Source organism: Pseudopodoces humilis, chromosome 28, assembly GCF_049639895.1.
Source record: "Pseudopodoces humilis isolate 2021_Gansu_Grassland_sample_001 chromosome 28, ASM4963989v1, whole genome shotgun sequence".
NCBI lineage: Eukaryota > Metazoa > Chordata > Aves > Passeriformes > Paridae > Pseudopodoces > Pseudopodoces humilis.
This window is the reverse complement of record NC_142227.1, coordinates 4,943,856-4,963,342: the sequence shown is the minus strand read 5'-3', so window position 1 is coordinate 4,963,342 and position 19,487 is coordinate 4,943,856. Positions and strand designations below refer to the sequence as shown.

General features: G+C 48.5%; 1 protein-coding gene across 6 annotated transcripts in view; it reads left to right on the top strand.

Annotated features, from left to right (window-relative positions):
• Nucleotides 1-19,487, top strand: part of PIP5K1C (phosphatidylinositol-4-phosphate 5-kinase type 1 gamma) — a 51,272-nt gene that overhangs the window by 15,586 nt on the left and 16,199 nt on the right. For all 6 annotated transcript variants that reach the window (XM_088067625.1, XM_088067627.1, XM_088067626.1 and 3 more), the window contains exons 2-8: nucleotides 9,637-9,668; nucleotides 11,851-11,937; nucleotides 12,240-12,370; nucleotides 12,964-13,081; nucleotides 15,108-15,260; nucleotides 17,819-18,118; nucleotides 18,636-18,841. In XM_088067625.1, coding sequence (XP_087923751.1) covers nucleotides 9,637-9,668; nucleotides 11,851-11,937; nucleotides 12,240-12,370; nucleotides 12,964-13,081; nucleotides 15,108-15,260; nucleotides 17,819-18,118; nucleotides 18,636-18,841 — 1,027 coding nt within the window. The remainder of the gene's footprint in view (nucleotides 1-9,636; nucleotides 9,669-11,850; nucleotides 11,938-12,239; nucleotides 12,371-12,963; nucleotides 13,082-15,107; nucleotides 15,261-17,818; nucleotides 18,119-18,635; nucleotides 18,842-19,487) is intronic.

The window sequence follows — 19,487 nt, the reverse complement described above, 5'->3', positions numbered from 1 at the left end:
CCCAGACCTGGAGGCAGCTCTGCAGGTGGAATCTCACCTGAGTGGGGTGGAGGGGCAGAATCCCTTTCCTCAACATACTGGTCACAATTCTTTTGATGCAGCCCAGGATCCATCTGGATCTACCTGGAGGAAAGAATTTGCAGTAGCTGGGATGGACTAAGCAGAGTCTGCTTCTGAAGAGCTGGCCAGTAGTCACTTGGTTGTTCTGTGGGGTCTGGATGGGTGGTGCAGGAGAGGCACAGGCAGCAAGGGTGGTGAGGTACTGCCAGGGAGGCACAGGACATGCTGATGGGAAGCAGTAGGGTTGGAAGAGTAAGTTTTGATTGAGGCCAAGAAACCAGCTCAGATGAGCCGTTTCTGCATCATGGAGAGCTTGGGTTTCTCCTTTTTAGTAAATCATAGAATCATGGAACCATTGAGGCTGGAAAAGACCTGCAAGATTGTCAAGTGAAACCTTTGGTTTCTCTAACAAGGATGTGTCACAGCTCTGCTTTTCTGAGCATGTTTTCTTAACTGTATTTTCATTGGGACCTGGTCAGCTTGAAAACCATGTCTGAGTTGTGCAGAGGATGTGCTCTTTGAGGTCTGCATCACACTCTATCAAACTCGCACTCTAAAAACTGGAAATGCAACCTAATGCTTTTGCCTGGACATCTGTTTTTGAGACAGGTAGGAGTTAGAGATTCCTGCCTCTTTTCCCATCCAGGCCTTATCCTCAGTGTTGGGGTGCAGAGCTCTATATTGCAGTGTTGTCAGCAGCACCTGTGGCAACCTGGAAGTGTTTGGTGAAGGAGTTTGTTGGCTGCTCCCATCAGGCTGGGTACAAGGACTTTATCTCCAGTGACATGTGTTGTACGTAACCTTGTTCTGAAATCCCCTTTCAAGTCTGCGGTGCTTGAGCACCCTCAGAAAATCTCTGTCAGGTGACATTAGCCAGAGTGGAATTAAATCTTACAGGATTTAGCCAAGTAGCTTTTGCTACAGAGTAAATCAGGAAATGCCCCACTAGGTAAAAATCCAGGTGCATCTTTGGGATGTCTTGTGAAGGGTGGCCCACAGACAGAACAGCTGTTTTCCCTTTGGAGACTGCTGTTGGTTGTGATGCTGGGATCCCAGGTGTTCAAAGCATTGCTGACTGTGGTGACATCTCTATGGCCTGGTCTTGTGATAGGTGGTTATTGGGAAACTTAAAGTAGTTTTCCTTACCTTCTTTGGCTGTAGTAACTGGACTTCCACATGTTTTTGAGAATGTCAGAAGATGGTGGATATCTTTTGTGGGTTGCATTCTTGTATTCTCAGACTAAATTAGAATAGTTCCTGCTGGTGAATGAGCGAGGGGGCCAGTCTCTTGTTTGAGGAAAACACTTTTGAATAGTGGAAGTTACTAATTATCTGGCCGATCCTTCCTGGAGGGAGACAGGGCTGAGGAATAAAGTCAGGGGAATAGTTTGTCACCATCTCTGCAGTCTGCATCCAACCCTCTTGGTATCTGCTGTGCTGCTGCTCCTGCAAGCAGCTGGAATGATTCCTTTGCATTGCCAGTGCTCCCCCTCAGGACAGGCTGAGATCCTTTGCAGGATACCCAGAGAAGGAATATTGGAAAGGGAGCCAAGCTGATGTGTAAAGGCATCCTCCTGCTGTAGTTAAAGGGGGCTTGTCCTCTCAATAACAATAGCCTGTGCTATTTATCAGCAGAAGAAATTTTGGGATTGATCACAGTGAATATAGCCTTTTTCCAGCTAGCAGTCCCCTCTCCTTTGCTTGGCACCTGCCTTGCAGGTATCGTCACAGAGCCAGTGAGTTCCAAAAGGAGCTTGGCTGGTGAAGAGGCTCCAGCAGCACTAATCCCTACCTGGCTGGGAGGTGCTATGGGCTGACTCTAAGCCCCAAGCAGCCAAAGCCCTCAGCTGTGCCACAGTGGAAATCCTGGGTATCTGGGGCAGAACAACTGTTCTGCCTGTGGCAGGCAGGGTGTAACCTCAGATTAGTCAGGTCAAACTTCTCCCTCTTTATTAGTGGCGCTGGGAGAACAGCATATTGGAGGATGGAGGTGAGCCTCCTTCCCTGCACATAGGTAGGACATGTTAAAGGTCCTGGATCCTACTTCTCAGCAGGAGTCTGCAAGCAGGGGGATGGGGATTCTTGGAAAATAAACAAGGAAAGTTAATTCCTTCATTGTCTTGTGCTTCTCTGACCTGGGTTTGAGAAGTGGCTCTTGAGGACCTTGTGGCAGCTGGAAACTCCATCTTGAACACACAGAATAGAGTTCCAGGGGCTGGGTGGGGTCATGTGCTACATCCAAGTCCTCAGTGGTTTTGCAACACAACTAGAAGGGCAGCAGGAGATTCTGTGTCCTCTTGCTGCCAAACCCCAGCTCTGGGCAGGCAGGAGGTGCTTGAGTGAGCAGAGTTGGTGGGTTGGAACCTGCTAGTAGGGGATTTGAAGCTTATCCTACCCTTGAACAAAAGTAAGGGTAGCTGAATGTTGCTCTCTCTTCTGGATGATTGTGAGGAATGTGGCTTCAGAGTCCTTCACCCTTTTATGGTCCTGCTCTAAATTGGCATTGTGGTTTTAGTTTGGCACCTCTGTGCCTGAGTGTCCTCACAGGCACAGAACTGGCTCAGTCCTGCAGAGGTGACATCTCCTGCTCCATGTTTGCTGTCTCTAATCCTGGTCGAGCTTTGTTGGGAGTGCTGGTAGGCAGATTGGACTTGCAGGCTGTAATAAACACAGAAGCCAGAAACTGGGAAGAGGCCGGGGTTTCCAGCAGCACTGCTGGGTGCCTGACCTTGGGAGCCTCCTCTCGCCTTCCTGCCCCCACTGCCCGCGAAGGACATGCTGGGGAGCATGTGTTCTTCCACTCCACAATCCCCCTGTGAGCAGCATGTGGAAGGGAGCAGGAACACGGTGTTCAGATAAGGCTGCACCTTTCCCATGGAGCAGATGTTTGCCTGAACATCCCACTGGATTGCATAATTACTGAGCCAAGTGGCTGCAGCCTGTTCTGCTGCTGGGTGGCAGCTATTGTGCGCTGCTTTTGATGAGATTTTTGTTCTGCTTTTTGTCACTATGTCACACGCTTTGGGCTCAGCACTCCAAAATTCTCCTTTTTCTACATGCAGCTGATCCAAAACAAGAAAACAAATCAGTTCTTTTTGAATTTCATTTCCCTGATCTTGTCCTGTTCGTTCCTCACTGTAATTGGGCTTTGGCGCTGTAAGTGCTTTTCTGGGGAGTTGTTAAGGAAATGTTCCAGCGTGATGTCCTGGCTCAGCTCCCCGAGGAGAGCTGCACCCGGGATGCTGCACCCCGGATGTGGTGGCACCTGCAGTTGACAATGAGGAAGGGATGTGTTAACTCCCTGTTTGCATCTTCAGCTTCTGCCCTGCCTCTTGAGCTGGGATAAACGGATTTATTTTTGAGGCAGAAAGAGTTTCTGCATAAACCCAAAAATAAACCAGGCTGGTAGATGCCTTTACTGCAGAACATCCTTCTGTGGCTGGGCTGTAAAATACAGGTCCAGTGCTGATCCCTGGGAGCTAGCAGGGGAGCAGCTTCTGGAGTTTGGAGGTCAGAAAACTGAGGGGGTGGCTGGGACAGGACTGGGGCTCCCTGTGCCTGTCTGTCTCCACTTAATGGAAGAGCATGTCCATGCCCAGGGTGGAAAGGAGGGGTCAGCTGTGTCACTGCTCTCAGCAGGTACCGCAGCAGTGCCCTGAGGCCCAGCCTGTACATTAAGCTGCTTCCCTTCGTTTGTACAAGCCATTTATTTGTACAAGCCTTGCTGTTCCCATCCCCAGTATTTCTGCTGAGAAAAACAAAACAAAGGCCATGGGAAGCGTGCAGTACACGAGCTGGGCCAGCAGATCCTGTGTGCAAATGTCATTTTATGTGAAGTGATTCCTGTGTGCTTCAAACAAGGCACGGAGCCCATGTGGGTGACGAGAAGGAGCAGAGGACAGGGAGGAGTTCAGGGTGGCTGAGGTGGGGTTAAATGGGATTATTTATATCTGGCTGCTCCTGGTGGCCCAGTTTGGACACTGCCTGGTGCTGCCAGCATTTCTACTGCACATAGCTGCTGGACTTCGGTTGCTGGCTAAAGTGTCCTGAGGAATGTTGAGCTACCTGTGCTGCAGATGCATCAGGGACAGGTCTCTCCTCTCCTCTCCCTATATGCTTGCCCATAGGGATGGAGACAGCCTTGCCTGAGCACTGGGATGAATAATGAGGTGAACAAGGCAGTAGAGAGGGTCAGCTGGGTTTGACCAGCATCAGTTTTGTATGGATGATCCCAAAAGTCAGGCAGGCAGTGCTCCAGGGAAAAATAGATATATTTAGGTGGTAAAGCTTTGTGTAGGTTCTACATAACAAGCAGAATTTATCTCAGATTGCTTTATTTCTGTATTATTTCTCCAAGCTCTCGGATGGCAGGAACAGTGATCCGTGCCCAGGGTGCAGAACAGCTACAGCTCTTTCTGCCAAGTGATGCTACAGTTAAGGGGGAAAAAACCCAAAATTTTAATTTAATTTTTTGCCTTATTTGATGAGTCTCATCTGAATTAAATTATGTTGAATTATGGGAAGAAAATATGTTTAACAATCAGAAGTAGGTGCCTGAGAAGAGCAGGTTGTACTCAGCTACCTTCTCTGGGGGATGGCTAATCCCTGAAGTGTCACCTCCCATCCCAGGACTGCCCTGTGCTGCTGCTCCATGTGCTGGGAGCTGGAGCCACAGGTGTGGAGTGTGAGAAGAAATTCAGGGAATTCAGAAATTCCTTTTGCCTGTGCCTTGAGACACAGCCTGATGCTTTTGCTGGCTCCTTGGGAAGCTCAGCTGGCTGCCGTGCTGGCTCAAGGGCTGCTTCCAAGCTCAGGAGTGTTTTCTGGCTTACAAGAGAGCTGGAGAGGGACTTCGGACAAGGGCCTAGAGGGACAGAAAAAGGGGAATGCCCTGTCAGAGGGCAGGGTTAGATGGCATATTGCAAAGAAGTTCTTCCCTGTGGGGGTACTGAGGCCCTGTGCCCAGAGCAGCTGGAAGTGTCCAGGGAGGGGGCTCAGAGCACCCTGGTCTAGTGGAAGGTATCCACCCTCCATGGCAGGGGGTGGAATGAGATGAGGGCTCTTCCAACCCCAACCATTCCAAGATTTGCTGGATTGCATTCCTCCACTCCCCCATAATTTTAATTTGTTTTAACCAGGATTCCCTTACAGGCAGTAACAGCTTTTGGTGGATGTGTCCTGGTAATAGTCTCCACATCCCCTTATTGTCCAAATGGGCTGCTCAGGTGTACCTTGTTCTCAGTGAAGAGAGTGAAAAATGAGATAGACACACTCCTTTGGGGTGTGTGTTACTTGTCAGCATTTCATAGAATCCTGGAATGGTTTGGGTTGAAAGGGACCTTAAAGCTTGTCCAGTTCCATCCCCCTGCCATGGGCAGGGACACCTTCCACTAGACCAGGCTGAGTGTGAGTGGCAAACTGCAGGTCTCTGGTGTGCTGGATTTCTGGGGGAGTCATGCTGCTGCAGCCTCCAGCCAAGGAGCTTACATGGCATTTATATTTTTCACGTATTTTTAGTTCTAGTCACATTGTATACCCTTATAAACCCTTAAATAAAGTGAAGCTTTTAATAAAGGTGCAGCAGCAGCAGTTCTGATCAGAGAAAGGAGTCCACTGATTATTCAGATTTGTTTTGACTTCTCTAGGGCATCATAAAGCATCAAATGCTTATAATTTATTAATATATGTCTGAGTGTATAGACCTGTGTTATAAAGAAAGCTTCATTATTAGATCATGTGGGCACTGCCCAGGCTCCCCAGGGAATGGGCCTGGCCCCAAGGCTGCCAGAGCTCCAGGAGCGTTTGGACAGCGCTCTCAGGGATGCTCAGGGTGGGCTTGTTGGGGGGTCTGGGCAGGGCAGGGGGCTGCACTGATCCTTGTAGGTGCCTTCCTAATCAGGATATTCTAAGATTCTGTGATCTTAAATTAAGCTTCTGCTGGATTTTTGTAAACATTTTAAGAAATTCCTTTCTGGTGGACAGAAGCCTCTAATGCCTGTTTTGACGATGAAGGGTTTTGGCAAGTCAGCCTGCCTCAGCTGGTTTGGAGGGAGTGGAAGGGACACCTTCCACTAGACCAGGTTGCTCCAAGCTTCATCCAGCCTGGCCTGGAACACTTCCAGGGATGGGACAGTTTCTCTGGGCAACCTGTGCCAGGGCCTCACCACCCTTACCTTGTGGGGGTTTTGCTCCTCTGGCTGGTAGAGCTGAAACTTGAGCCCTTTCCTGTGCAGAGGTTTTCCAGGAGGAAATTCCTGCCTGTCCTGCAGGGCATCAGCTTAGTGGTGATGGCCAATGTGACTGTAAGTATGGGAAAAACACAAGTCTGAGATGAGAATTGCTGAATGAAACACAACTGAAATTTATTTCAGAGGCTCCATAGAAGCGTAAGCATTGGGACAGGGTCACTCAAAGCCATGCACAGATGAGAATAGAACTGAAGGCAGCAGGTCAAGCATGCATGAAGTGCCTGGCAGAGCCCAGGCACAGACTGGAGGCAGGGCAGAAATTTGGGGTTTCATCTCAGGGTTTCCCCTCCAGAGCCACTCACCACATTTCTGAGCACATAAGCCACACCAAATAGGATAAGAGTAATTTCAATTGTTTTTTAAGTGTCAAAACTTCCCGCAGCAGTGCTCCCACTCCCGCAAACCCCAGCAGTGCCTTGTGGCTCAATAACCCATGGAGCTGGAGTTAAATCAGATTTTGCCAGACCATCTGTCAGCTTGTTTAAGCCGAGCATAGCCGTGTGCCATGCACAGAGGAACCAGTGGAAGATTTTTATGTTTTCTGACTAGACAAGTTGATTTTATAAAGCTGATTACTTTTTATTAGTGGTAGGGGCAGAGGGAAGTTTTGCTGCGGTTGCTCTTGCCCACATCATACATCATTTCTCCCAGAGATGTGTGGTTCCTTGCCTCAGATACGTTTCCTTTTTGCAGACAGTTGGTGTTGATTCCACATTTGGTACGTGTACAGCAGCAGACACTTAAAAGCTGGGAATGAAAGTGGCTCGTGGTAATTATCACAAAATTAAAGATAATCTCCTGCTCTGGAATTGTGACAAAGTGCAGAAACGAGATTAGTGCAGCAGGAGAGCAGTGGCAAGCATGCAGGGAAAGCACATTCCCCTGGCCCAGGGCTCTCAGCTGCGCTGTGTTCCCAGCAGTTTCAAGTGCTCAGTGTGGAGCAGCATCAGCTCCTTTGGATTCTCCCGTGGTCTGAAAGTGCTGCTTCAGCTCGTGCCCTGGAAGTTCATTAGCCAAATGCTCACTCAGAGCCATATTTCCTGCTGTCTGGCCCATTGCAGGGTCTTTTGTTCAATGATCACAAAATTTTGTTGGCTGAGGCCAAAAAACTTACTTTTCAGCACAATTTGAGCTCACAGTGGTCCTCAGCCATGTGCTACAGTCTGAGAGCTGGAGGAGTGACAGGGTTCATGCCACTCATGGTGTGTGTCACCTGCCCATGTCAGTGACACCCCCTCACCTGAGGGGCCCTGGCCTGAGGGTGTGACAGAGGGGAGCTGCTCTGCATCCCTTGGCTTCCCACTCTGCTCACGTCCCTCTGCCTGTTTGCAGTGGGATGATGTGACACAGGGAGTGGCATTTCAGTGACTGTTACTGAGGCAGGAGTTGGGCACTCTTTTTAAAAGAGAATAACAAGAAGTGACTCTTCCTGTGCTGCCCTGGCTCTGCCCTGCAGGCCAGGCTGTAGGCCATGGGGTGCTCTGCAGACAGCTCCAAATGCCACCTGACAAGACCTGTTTCACACAAGGGACTGCCCACTTTGTGGAGATCAGGATGGTGAGACACCTGCAGCACTTCCAAGCCAGAGCAGCTTCATTTCCCTTGTGATCAACAAAGGTTTTTTTGGGGTTTTTTGTGGGTTTTTTTGTTTGGTTTGTTGTTTATTTGCTTTCCAGAGTCTGAAATATTTTCTGAAATGTGAGTCACACGCTTCCCTGGTTTTGTCATCCCATTATCATGGAATCTTGGAATGTTTTGGGTTGGAAGGGACCTTAAAGTTCATCTTGTTCCACCCCCTGCCATGGCAGGGACACCTTCCACCACACCAGGTTGCTCCAAGCCCTGTCCAGCCTGGCCTTGGACACATCCAGGGATCCAGGGGCAGCCACAGCTGCTCTGGGAAACCTGTGCCAGGGCCTCACCATCCTCACAGGGGAAAATTTCTTTGCAATATCCCATCTAACCCTGCCCTTTGGCAGAAAGCCATTCTCCCTTGTTCTGTCCCTCCAGGCCCTTGTCCAAAGTCCCTTTCCAGCTCTTTTGGAGCCCCTTCAGATACTGAAGCCCAGGTTCTTGCTCAGGCTCCTTCTGAAACAAGCCCTGGAGCAGTATCCCTGCTTCTCTTTGAGGGGGTGAATGGGTACCATGGGTAAACCATCTGGGTAAACCATCCAAGTTCATCCTTCGCCAAATGGGGGAGATGCTGAAGCAGCAGAAGTTGGGTTACATGCTCTGTGGCTTTTCCTGCTCTCCAGCCAGGAGGGACAGAGGACATCTGCCCCCCTCAGAGAAGACCACCCCCTAATTTGAGTGTAGGTGAACTCAAAACTGCACTCAATTGCCTCTTGCAAAATTGAGCCCTTTCTGAAGGATTATGGGTTGATAAGGATCTGTTCCCATAGGAATGCTGTAGGACAGGAGCAGGGAGTGGCAGACTCATAGCTGGAAGTAAAGCCTGAAACGTGTCCCTTGAGTTTGTGTTCTGTGCAGGAGACTCCCCCATGAGAACTGGCCTGTGCACAGAGGTGCTGAGGGGCTGCTGGGGTGGTGCTGGGGGCTCCTCTTCAGCAGCTCTTGATCCTTCATGGTAGCTCTTGGGAGCCAGCTGGGCTGCATTTCATGGTCCTATGTTCCACACAGGAGCCCGTGCTCCCTGCTGTCTGAAATTAAGGAGCTTCTTGCAAACTTAGGCTCAGAAAAACAAACTCAGGGTAGGAAGTGGGAGGTGGCCTCATGTCACAGGGTTTGGGCCTGTCTTTCCAGCTCTGATTATATCCCTAAAAGCTTGAGGCAAAACCCTGATTTCCACTGTTGGCTGTAATGGAGCAGCAGTGGCTTCTCCTGAGGCAGCAATAAAGATAAATGATGCATTCATTTGTGTGATATATTTGGACATAGGATTCTATAAATATATTCAATTATTGATATAGTTTGTCAAGTGCCTTCTGAGTGGCTGGAAAACAGCTTCAGGAGTGTCTCTCTGGGCTTCTGTGTGGAGCCAGCTCTTTAGCATGGTGTGGACCCATCTGTGCCATAAAGAGGCAGCAGAGATTTGCAAGACCTCTCTGCTGAAGCCTCTAGGAAACACTGTTGCTGGGAAAAAATGTGCATTTTTGTGCTTCTAAATATGAAATTGTTCAGGTGACTCCTGTACCATTAGATTCCTGCACTAGTGAAGCTGAAAACCAAATAAAATCAGCTGGTCTAAAGGCTGGCTGCTTTAAAAGACAAAGCACTGAGCTGTTTTCTCGGAGTTCTGGTGGTTGGGTTGGGGGTTTTTTATTTGATGTCCCTACTTTTCCTGATGCTCTTCCCTTTTTTTCTGCAGGTCTGGGCCCAAAGAAGACGGCTGTCACTGAGGTGAGATGTGTAAAGCTTGGTTTGACAATCCTGTGTTGAGAAATGAGAACAGAGACCTAAGAAACTCTTCTGCCTGCCTTTTCTGAGTAAAACTGCATTTCAGAATACTTATAAGTTTACTACAAAATCAATATCTGTTATTTGGGAGAAATAAAATTAGTGGCAGGTCTCTAGGTCCCTTCACTGGCATCACCAAAGCCACAGCAGGGATGTGGAGGGACTGTGTCCATCATGTGGCCAGTTTTGGCTGTGTGATCCATGATGCCTCTACATTGGTGACTGAGGGCACCTCTTCCACACCAGCACCTGGAGGTGGTAACTGGAGAATGCATGTATTGGGCACTTACCCACTGGTGGGAGTGAGTCAGGGAGGCTGTGATTTGTGAAGCCCTAAAACAGGGGAACATCTCCAGGGACTCATCTTCTCTTGTAGATATTCCAGGTCACAGGTTCTGAGTCACTGTTACTTTCTGGAGCAAAACTCTTCACAGTTGGCAGCAGGGAATCTAGCAGGAGGTTCTGTGCCTGAAAGCTGTTCCCTGAAACCCACACTCATGATTTAGGGCATCATGTTCAAATGATTTTTGTTTGATCCAATTTTTTACATCCCCCTTTCCATTCTTCACCTGGGATGATGAGCATTTGTATACATGAACAACAAAATATTTCCATAAAATTGCCTGGAACGTGACACTTGATTATTTTGAACCGGAATATGCATAGTGAGAAGCTCAGCTTCTGTGGAAGTTGATTGCATTGTTCAGTGCACAAATAGGTCCACTTTTTCTTGCCCTGGAAACAGCCACAGGCAGAGCAGGAGACTGGAAGAGACTTTTGTCACTGTAGTTCCTATGATGGCAGTCCCTTCCCCCTGCCTGTGTCTGCTCATCGTGAGCCACTGGCAGGGCAGGACAGCACAGCTTGGGCTTGCATGGAGTAAGATCCGACAGGTTGGTAGAAGGAGAGGCTGAGCTGTGCTGCTGCTCACAGGTGCTGGAGGAGTGCTCAGAAGCAAGGCTGGCCCTGCTAATAAAGTAGGGTAGGAAATGGGATTTTTGAAGGAGAACTCAGACTGACCTTTAGTATGAGAAGTATGAGCAGATGGATCAGAAATAACTGCGAGCTCTTGATCAAAAGCTAAAGTACAAAGAACCTTAGTCTGAGCAAAATTACCCATTGTCTGCTGTAGCCATTGTTTCAGAGCTGGGTCTCTGCAGCACTCAAGAGGGACAGTGATAGAACAGTGTCACTTGGGAAGTGACCTTGGATTTCTCTGCATACTGCTCAAAGGAGCATCCAAAGCGGTTCTGCAGTGTAGCAAACCCTGAAATGATGCTGATCTCTCACCAGCATTCCTAACTGTCTGGTGGGCTCTAGGATCTGTGGGCATCAGCTGGCAGAGAGCTTGGGTGTGGATGTAGTGTTGACTCCTGGTGGAGTAGAGAGTCCCTAGGGCTGCAAAAAGAGCTGCAGGGAACTTCTTAACACCTGGTTACACCAGGCTGTTAAATGAGCAGCCATAACCTGCTGCCTCCTGGGCTGGCAAAGAAAGGCCTAGGTAGACTCAGAGGTAGGAGAGGGGAAGGGGACAGGAGCAGGTTGGTTGTCACCCTGAAGTGCTGGTAGTCTGTAGCATTTCTGTAAACTTCAGAACTTGTGGAAGAGACATTCCTGTGGCTCACCCTGTGTGGGCTCAGCCTTGGAATTGTAAACAGATCTTGCTTAAATGGATTATCTCAGTGTGAGTGGGGCTGGGTTATCAGCTGGTTCTGATCTCTCCACCAAAACCCGAGGTGTCAGTGTGACACCTGAGGGCGTGGGATTTTAAGAATAAATCTCTGTGGCTGTTTGATTTAATACATAACTGTTTTAAATCAATGGGAAATCACAGTCAAGCACCAGGGGAATCTTGGCAGCTGGATCTTTCCCAAGCTCGGCATCTTTGCTGAGGGCTCTGCCAGCAAGCAGTGGGGGTGTCAGGTGGAGTGTTGCTATTCTAACTCATCTTGAGGGGTGGAAGTATAATTGAAAGAGCTTCAGTTTCACCTGTTGGCACTCTGCAGGGTTTTCTCCAGCAGTATCATGATGCCTGTGTGCAGTACAGTGTGGGAATGTGGCTGTGCTGCTCTGTATGTGCTTGGTGGCAGCTCAGCCTGTGCCCTGACTTATGCTCTCCTTGCAGGGCCCATCACTGCCAGGACAGCCAGGCCAAGGAAAGAAGATTGGCCATCGAAGCGTGGATGCTTCTGGGGAAACCACCTACAAAAAGGTTTGGGTTTGGCGAGTGGGGGTTGGCACTCAAGTGTAGGTCACAAGCTGAGAGAAGTTATGGCTCAATACTTATTAATCTGGTTGAGATTTTTATGCAGCACTCTTGAACAGCACAATCCTGCAAATAGCAAATCTGAACCCCTAATTCATCTCTTCAGCAGCTGGGTAAATTTGGTTAGCAGTGTGTGGTGCCCAGACACTGCTAACCAAATCACAGACATGACTGCGTTGTAATGCAGGGGATGTTACTGTGATTATCTGCTGTGAAGTGCTCACTGACTGCTCTTTTCCTTTTGCCAGACCACCTCATCTACTCTGAAGGGGGCCATCCAGCTGGGGATTGGATATACTGTGGGCAATCTGAGCTCCAAGCCAGAGAGAGATGTCCTGATGCAGGACTTCTATGTGGTGGAGAGCATTTTTTTCCCAAGGTAAAGAAAGGGAAAAGAATGAATGCATGAATTATTTCTTTCCTTTTCCCCTCACTGATTTTTCAAGAGAGTTTCCATCTGTCTTTAGATCAGAGTTGCATGCTCTGAATGTTTTAAATCTGCTCCGTGATACACAAACAGAACAGTGGGAAGTGTTGCAATCTGCAGTGCACTGGCCTGCAGGGAAGCACAGTACAAGATGCAGTACTGTGCGCTTCCGTTTGTTACCCTTCCTACGTGCTTGTCTTTCTAGCTGTCCATCTAGAATTTCTGCCACAAAATCATACTATGTTTTAGATGGAAGAAACTCCTTCTGGGAGCTCTCTAACTGTGAATAAACAAAGCTCATAGAAGTTATGTTCTCTGTGTAAATATATTCTGCGTGGCAAGTGGTTGTTCTTTTAATCTCTGGAAATAGATTTTCGCAGATAGTTTGAAACCTGTTTTCCTACCACAGAGGAAAGGTGGTGGTTGTTGTTACAAAGATGTCTTTTTGCAAGGCTCAGTGCATCTGAAATACACAGTAGCTTTGGTGTGACTATCCATGTCTGGTGAATGGTAACAGGCCCTGCCCATGTGTGTGTTCTGTGCAGCGAAGGCAGTAACCTCACCCCGGCTCACCACTACGCCGACTTCAGGTTCAAGACCTATGCCCCAGTGGCTTTCCGGTACTTCCGAGAGCTCTTTGGGATTCGTCCAGATGATTATTTGGTATGGATATATTTTTAGATTTCTTTGTCTTTTCCTCCTTTATTTACCTTTACCATGAGGGTGATGAGACCCTGGCACAGGTTGCCCAGAGAAGCTGTGGCTGCCCCATCCCTGGGAGTGTTCCAGGACAGGTTGGATGGGGCTTGGGGCAACCTGGTATAGTGGAAGGTGTATCTGCCCATGGCAGGGGGTGGAATGAGTTGGGCTTTAAGGTCCCTTCCATCCCAAAACATTCCGTGATTCCAAGTCTGAGTTTGCTGAATGGCAGCTGCCAGCGTGTACTGGAGGAAGGCCATGACCTGCACACAGTGTGAGCTGTGTAAGCCCTGCAATGGGCTTCCCTCTCTGGTCTTTGTGGTAACAATAACTTACTGTGTTTACAAGCCAAAGGAGTTGTGTTCTGCTGGGTGCGACCCTGTAATGTCCCCTGCGGCTCTAAGGACAAAGATGGGAATTTTTTCTTGTGTACTCATTGGAGAGCTATGTGAGTGTAGTTATTTTAATCATCTTAAAAGGACAGAATAAACCACAACTTGTTCTTGTGTTTCAAAAGCTTCTCAGAGCTGGAAAGGCTGGTTTTCAAATACCTTGGAGTACAAGCTGTTGGGGCTTTGAATGCACTGTGGTTGAATTTGGGCCCTTGCCTTTATGTAACGTCCTGTTCTGTGTGAACTGGGGAAGGAAACGCATCCACAAATGCACACCCTCCCCTTTTGGAACAGCCCTTTTTGTGTGATTTCACCTGTAGATGGGGGTGATCACAGCTGAACACCTGCCAGTGAAACAAACCTGTGCCAGTGCCTGGTGGAAGGGTAACAGTGATCCCCTCCTGTGCCAGCCAAGTGCTGCCAAATGGATGGGTGTTAAGAACTGAGGACAGGCAAGGAGCTTACCTCAGTTGCAAAGGTCATGGCTCTGATTTGTTGTTTCTGGTTCTCCTGATTGTCTCTTGCCTGCCACAGCAACAAATGCATTTAATTATGCATGAGATTATTAACTTGATCAAGTCTGAGATTGTTAATCTGTGCAGAGCTGAAAGCAGTTTTCCTTACATAATTATGGGCATTTAATCTATTGTTCTGGTCACCTCTTCTCCTTATCTCACTTCTCACTGGGCAGTTCTGTGATCCTGCCCTGAACCCACCTGACCCCTGCAGTATCTGGGTGAGCGCTGAGCTAAAAAGTGCATCTGCCTGCTTTGCTCTCTCTTTTTTTTTTCATCTGCTGCTGGGCAAGTCCTTATTTGAGAACCTGCTGTTTGCATCCTGATAACCAGACGTGCCCTCCCAGTTCAGGTCCCAATACAGAGCTCTTTGCTGTGCTTGAGCAGGGCTCATCCCTTTTGATTGCACACCTGGGATAAGACTTGTCACACGTTTTCAGCAGGATTGATGGAGTGAGGTGTGGCTATAAAAATACAGCCAGGTTGGATGGAGCTTGGAGCAGCCTAGTCTGATGGAAAGTGTCCCTGCTCATGTATGGAATGAGATGATCTTTAAGGTCATTTCCAGCCCAAACCATTCTGGGAGTCTGTGGATCAGACACTGGCTTTTGCAGGGGAGCACAAGGCCAGGGGAGTCTGCTGAGAACAGCCAGTGCATTGTGTTCCCTCCAGCACAGTGATATGTGTGGTTCCCTGAGCAGACTGTGGTGTTTCCTGAAATCCTCAGTGTCCATCAGCGTGTGCTGGGCTGTGCTCAAAGAGCCTGAATGTGATACGTGCTTGCAGGCACAATGAGAACAGATAAGATGTCATTATGAAGGCTGGATATTCCTGAAAGCAGATGATTAATGGGATACTGAGCAGTTGGGATGCTCTGAACTGTAATCTTAGTCTCTAATTATAAATTGTCCATCAGTTTGGCTGCTCAGACCTAACCTATAATGAAAATAGTTGTCACTTGAGCTTTGCTACTCTTTAATCTCCCAGGGAGACAACATGATTGGGAAGGTCCTTGAAGGCATAGAACTCAAATCTGCAATAAACAGGGGATAAAACATCACCTTCTTCTCTTTTTCTTGCCAGTATTCATTATGTAACGAGCCTCTGATCGAGCTGTCCAACCCCGGGGCCAGCGGCTCCCTCTTCTATGTCACCAGCGACGATGAGTTCATCATAAAAACTGTGATGCACAAGGAAGCTGAATTCCTGCAGAAGCTCCTTCCTGGATACTACATGGTGAGTATCATTCAGGACCTTGAACCCAGCTCAGCTTTGTTGTGGCAGCTTTTTTGTCATGGCAGAGCATCTCACAGGGCATGTCCTCCACCTGGGTGTGTTGTGGCCTGCCCCCATGCCAAGGACAGTGTTAACAGCATGTCTTGAAGCCAGTCCCAGAAGCACAAATCACTGATTATTTGCAAACTCTGTGGGTAAAAATGAGGCAGATAATTGTGCCGTAGTTTGGAGGCATGTTCTAGCCTAGAGTGGCTTCCCAGGTGTGTGTTTCTGAGTGTTCTTTCCCCAGAACCAGTTAATTTCTCTTCGTTTGGCAGCATGCATCTGCCCCAGCCTGCATTTGGGGATGGCTGCTGATTGCAGCCATCACAGAATAGTAAAACTCTTAAGGTTGGAAAAGACCACCAAGACAACCAAGATCATCAGGTCCAGCCTTCAGCTCAGCACCATGATGGTCACCACTAAAACTTGTCCTCAAGTGCCACAGCCACACATTATTTGAATGCTTCCAAGAATGGCGACTCCACTACTGTCCTAGACAGCTTGTTTTAATCCTTTACAACCTTTTCCATGAAGAAATTTCCCCTAATATCCAACCTAAACCTCCCCTGGCACAACTTGAGGCTATTTCCTTCCATTCTGTCCTTTGTTCCTTGAGAACAGAGCCTGACACCCACCTGGCTGCACCCTCCTGTCAGGGACTTGAGGAGAGCAAAAGGTCCCCCTGAGCTTCCTTTTCTCCAGGCAGTAATGCAACCACTGTGGTTTTTTGGGGAAAGCACTGCTGTCCCTGAATCTCTGCCATTCCTGCTGTTTGACTGTAATTCTGAGGATTGTTCTAACTCCCATCTCTGCAATTCCAGGCTGGAATCTCCCATGGTACCAGCCAGTTTTGCATATCATTCTGGCAGTGCAGGATATTGAGACCCCGAGACTTGCATTGGGTCAAGTAAATCAGAATTTTTGGTGTAAAAACCAGGAGCTGGTCTCCCTGCACAGCTGTGCTGGAGGCTCCAGCTTTATGGATGAGGAATCTTGACATTCAAGATTCATTACAACAACCAGGGATTTGTTTGTTGTGAAGATGCCAAGAAGAAGGTGATGAGAAGCAATGCTGCTGCCCCATCTGTGTGCCTTGTGCAGTGGGTTTATGTGATCTTACAGTGGTTCTGTGAAAATCCTTTCCTCACTCAGTATTTACTGGGGAAAATTTACCCAAGAGAGGCAGATTATGGGACGTCTGTGTGTTAGTGGCAGGCAGGCCAGAAAGAAATTCTGGTGGGAGGCCCTGGCACAGGCTGCTCAGAGCAGCTGTGGCTGCCTCTGGACCCCTATGAGTGTTCCAGGACAGGTTGGATGGGGCTTGGAGCACCCTGAGATAATGGAAGGTGTCCCAGCCAATGGCAGAGGGTGAAACCAAATGGTCTTTACAGTCCCTTCCAACCTAAACCATCCTGAGATTCTGTGAGTCACTTGCTTTTGCAGGTGACACTCGCATTCCTGGACAGGATGAATTTTCTTGGAAAACTGCCTGTTGCCTAATGTGTGTAGTAAATCAGGTGTGGGGTTTTGTGGGGGAATGGAGTTGCATTGTTAATCCTGCCACCATCAGTCAGTGAATTAAACTGAACTTACCTGTGTGATGCAGAGTTCTGAGCGACCTGTTGCAGCTTTCCACTGTCTCTGAGTTCTGTGGTGCTACCCCTGATCTCCCTGCTGCTCCTGGGAAACCACCCATATCAAAAGAGTCAGGGAAAGGAAGCAGGGTGGTTTCATCCTGAGTTACTTTAAAACTGTTTCCATTTACTTGGCTTTATTACTTTTGGCACTCTCCAAGAGGGCTCACTGCTGTGCTCAGGTGGGTGAGTTGAAGGGAATGAAATTTTAATACAGTCACGTTTCTTCTGTCTGTCAGAACATGTCAGCTCTGTCCTTCCTGCCACAGCATGCAGAGAAGTTCTGTTTCCTTCCCAAATGTGCCCAAAGCTGAACAAGCAAATCCTGCCTGTCATGTCATTCCTAATTATTCTGCTGCCTAAAGAAAGGAGATGACAGCAGAACAGGATATCCGTGCTCTCTGGTTGACTGCTTTAAAAAGCAACTCTGCAACAGGAGGAGAACATTTATGTTGTTTTGTTTAAAAAATAACCCTGTCCCTTGGTTTATTCTGGGCTGGAGAATGGCTCTTGATTCTGACAAGAATCAAGAAGAGATAAAGAGAGCTGTTATTTTTAAGCTTGAAGTTCCCTTTTATTGTGTTTATTTCTCTCCCAGTTTGGTTTCCTTTTTTTAGCTGCTGTACTTGAGAAAAACAGGGGATTTCCGGACTTGGTTATTTGCCCAGAGAGTGCTGAACATCTCAGTCCCTGTATTTTCAGGTCCTAAAGCCACTGAAATGCAGGACTTTGTCGAATGTGTACACTGAACTCCTGTTAAGTTCAGAAAACCTCTCAGCAAAGAATCTCTAGTCCAACTGTTGACATGCTTTGTGGTGAACACAGCAGGAATTTTCTGCTCAAATAACCTTTCTCCGTGCTTTTTTCCCACCCTTGCTACAGAATCTGAACCAGAACCCCCGGACACTGCTGCCCAAGTTTTATGGACTGTACTGTGTGCAGTCTGGGGGCAAAAACATCCGCGTGGTCGTGATGAACAACATCCTGCCTCGAGTGGTGAAAATGCACCTGAAATTCGATCTCAAAGGTTCAACCTACAAACGCCGGGCATCCAAGAAGGAGAAAGAAAAGTCCAGCCCTACGTACAAGGATCTGGACTTCATCCAAGACATGCCCGAGGGCCTGATGTTGGATGCAGACACCTTCAGTGCTTTGGTGAAGACATTGCAGCGAGACTGTCTGGTAAGGAGGGGGCAGCTCAGGGACAGAGTAAGGAACTTCTGTGGCTCTCAAGCATGAGGAAGAGCAATTCCCAATTGAGAACCTTGCTAATCTGCTGACCCCAGAGTAGAATCAATCCTTTCTCCTGCCCTTTTCCCTGAAAGCCAAGCAGTAGAGTTGGATCTCCTGGCAGCCTCTGAGGACTGAGGCTGTTCTCCTTTGCCTGGTGCACCACACTTAGGCTCCACTTGCAGCTGCTCTGCCAGAGCATTTTCCCAATCACTGTGCAGCAGATACAAGGGTGTTGTTTGCAAGCCTTCAGGCCTTTGGTGTGATTGTGGGATGGCGAAACTCTGTGCAGTCAAGCCCAGAGCTGATTGTTGGTTCAGAAACATTCAGGCCCTGTCGAAGGATTTGTTAGTGGGGATGTGGATGGGATGCTTTGCTTTGATTGCTTTGATTCCATGCTTCAGGGTCTGTATTTCTGCTGCTGGCTTGATATTTTGTCTTTGTTCTTGAATTTGATACTAACCTGTAGGTATTGGAAAGTTTTAAAATCATGGACTACAGCCTCCTGCTTGGGGTTCATAACATAGACCAGCACGAGCGGGAGCAGCTGTCGGAGGGAGCCCACAGCACGTCGGATGAGAAGCGTCCTGTGGGGCAGAAGGCCCTGTACTCCACAGCCATGGAGTCCATCCAAGGAGGGGCTGCCCGGGGGGAGTCCATAGACACAGACGACACGTAGGTGAAATCTGGGCTCGCTCGTGCTGCTGGGACGGACAGAGGTGGAGGCTGGAGTGGGAAATCTGTACTGAGGCCCTCAGGAACTGTTCAAGGGAGCAGCTCTCCTGGGATTTTGACAGTGCTGCCATTGTGGGGGGAAAGGGGGAAGCCAGGGTAGGAAGGAAATAGTTCTGTAAGGCTATGGCCTCACAGCAGTCTCTCTTCTTAGGCCAGGCTGTAGGTTGTTAGCTTGTGTAACAAGCCTTGAAACATCCACCCATGCCCTGGGGAGGAGACACTAGCTCGGTTCTAGCTTAGCACCCAAATACTGGAGCAGAAGTAGGGATCAGCTCAGTAGGAGCTTGCAGTTCTCCATCACTCCCACCTTTGGAATCCCTGGCAGTTCCCTGAAGCCATTCCAGTGCAATTAGCAGATAGCAGTGTAGCCAAGTGCTGGTGTCACTGTTGGAGCTGGAGGCTGGGGGTTGCCCCAAGCTTGTGCTGTGCTTGATCTGTGGTTCCGCCTGGATCCCTGGCTCTTGGGCCAAGGAATGGTGTAGTTTGCTGCTGTCTGAAACCAGCTGCTGTGGGTTTGATTGAGGGTTAATCCTTAGAGCTGAGATAATACCATGGTGTTTCCAGTCCTTCAGGCAGCATCAACAAT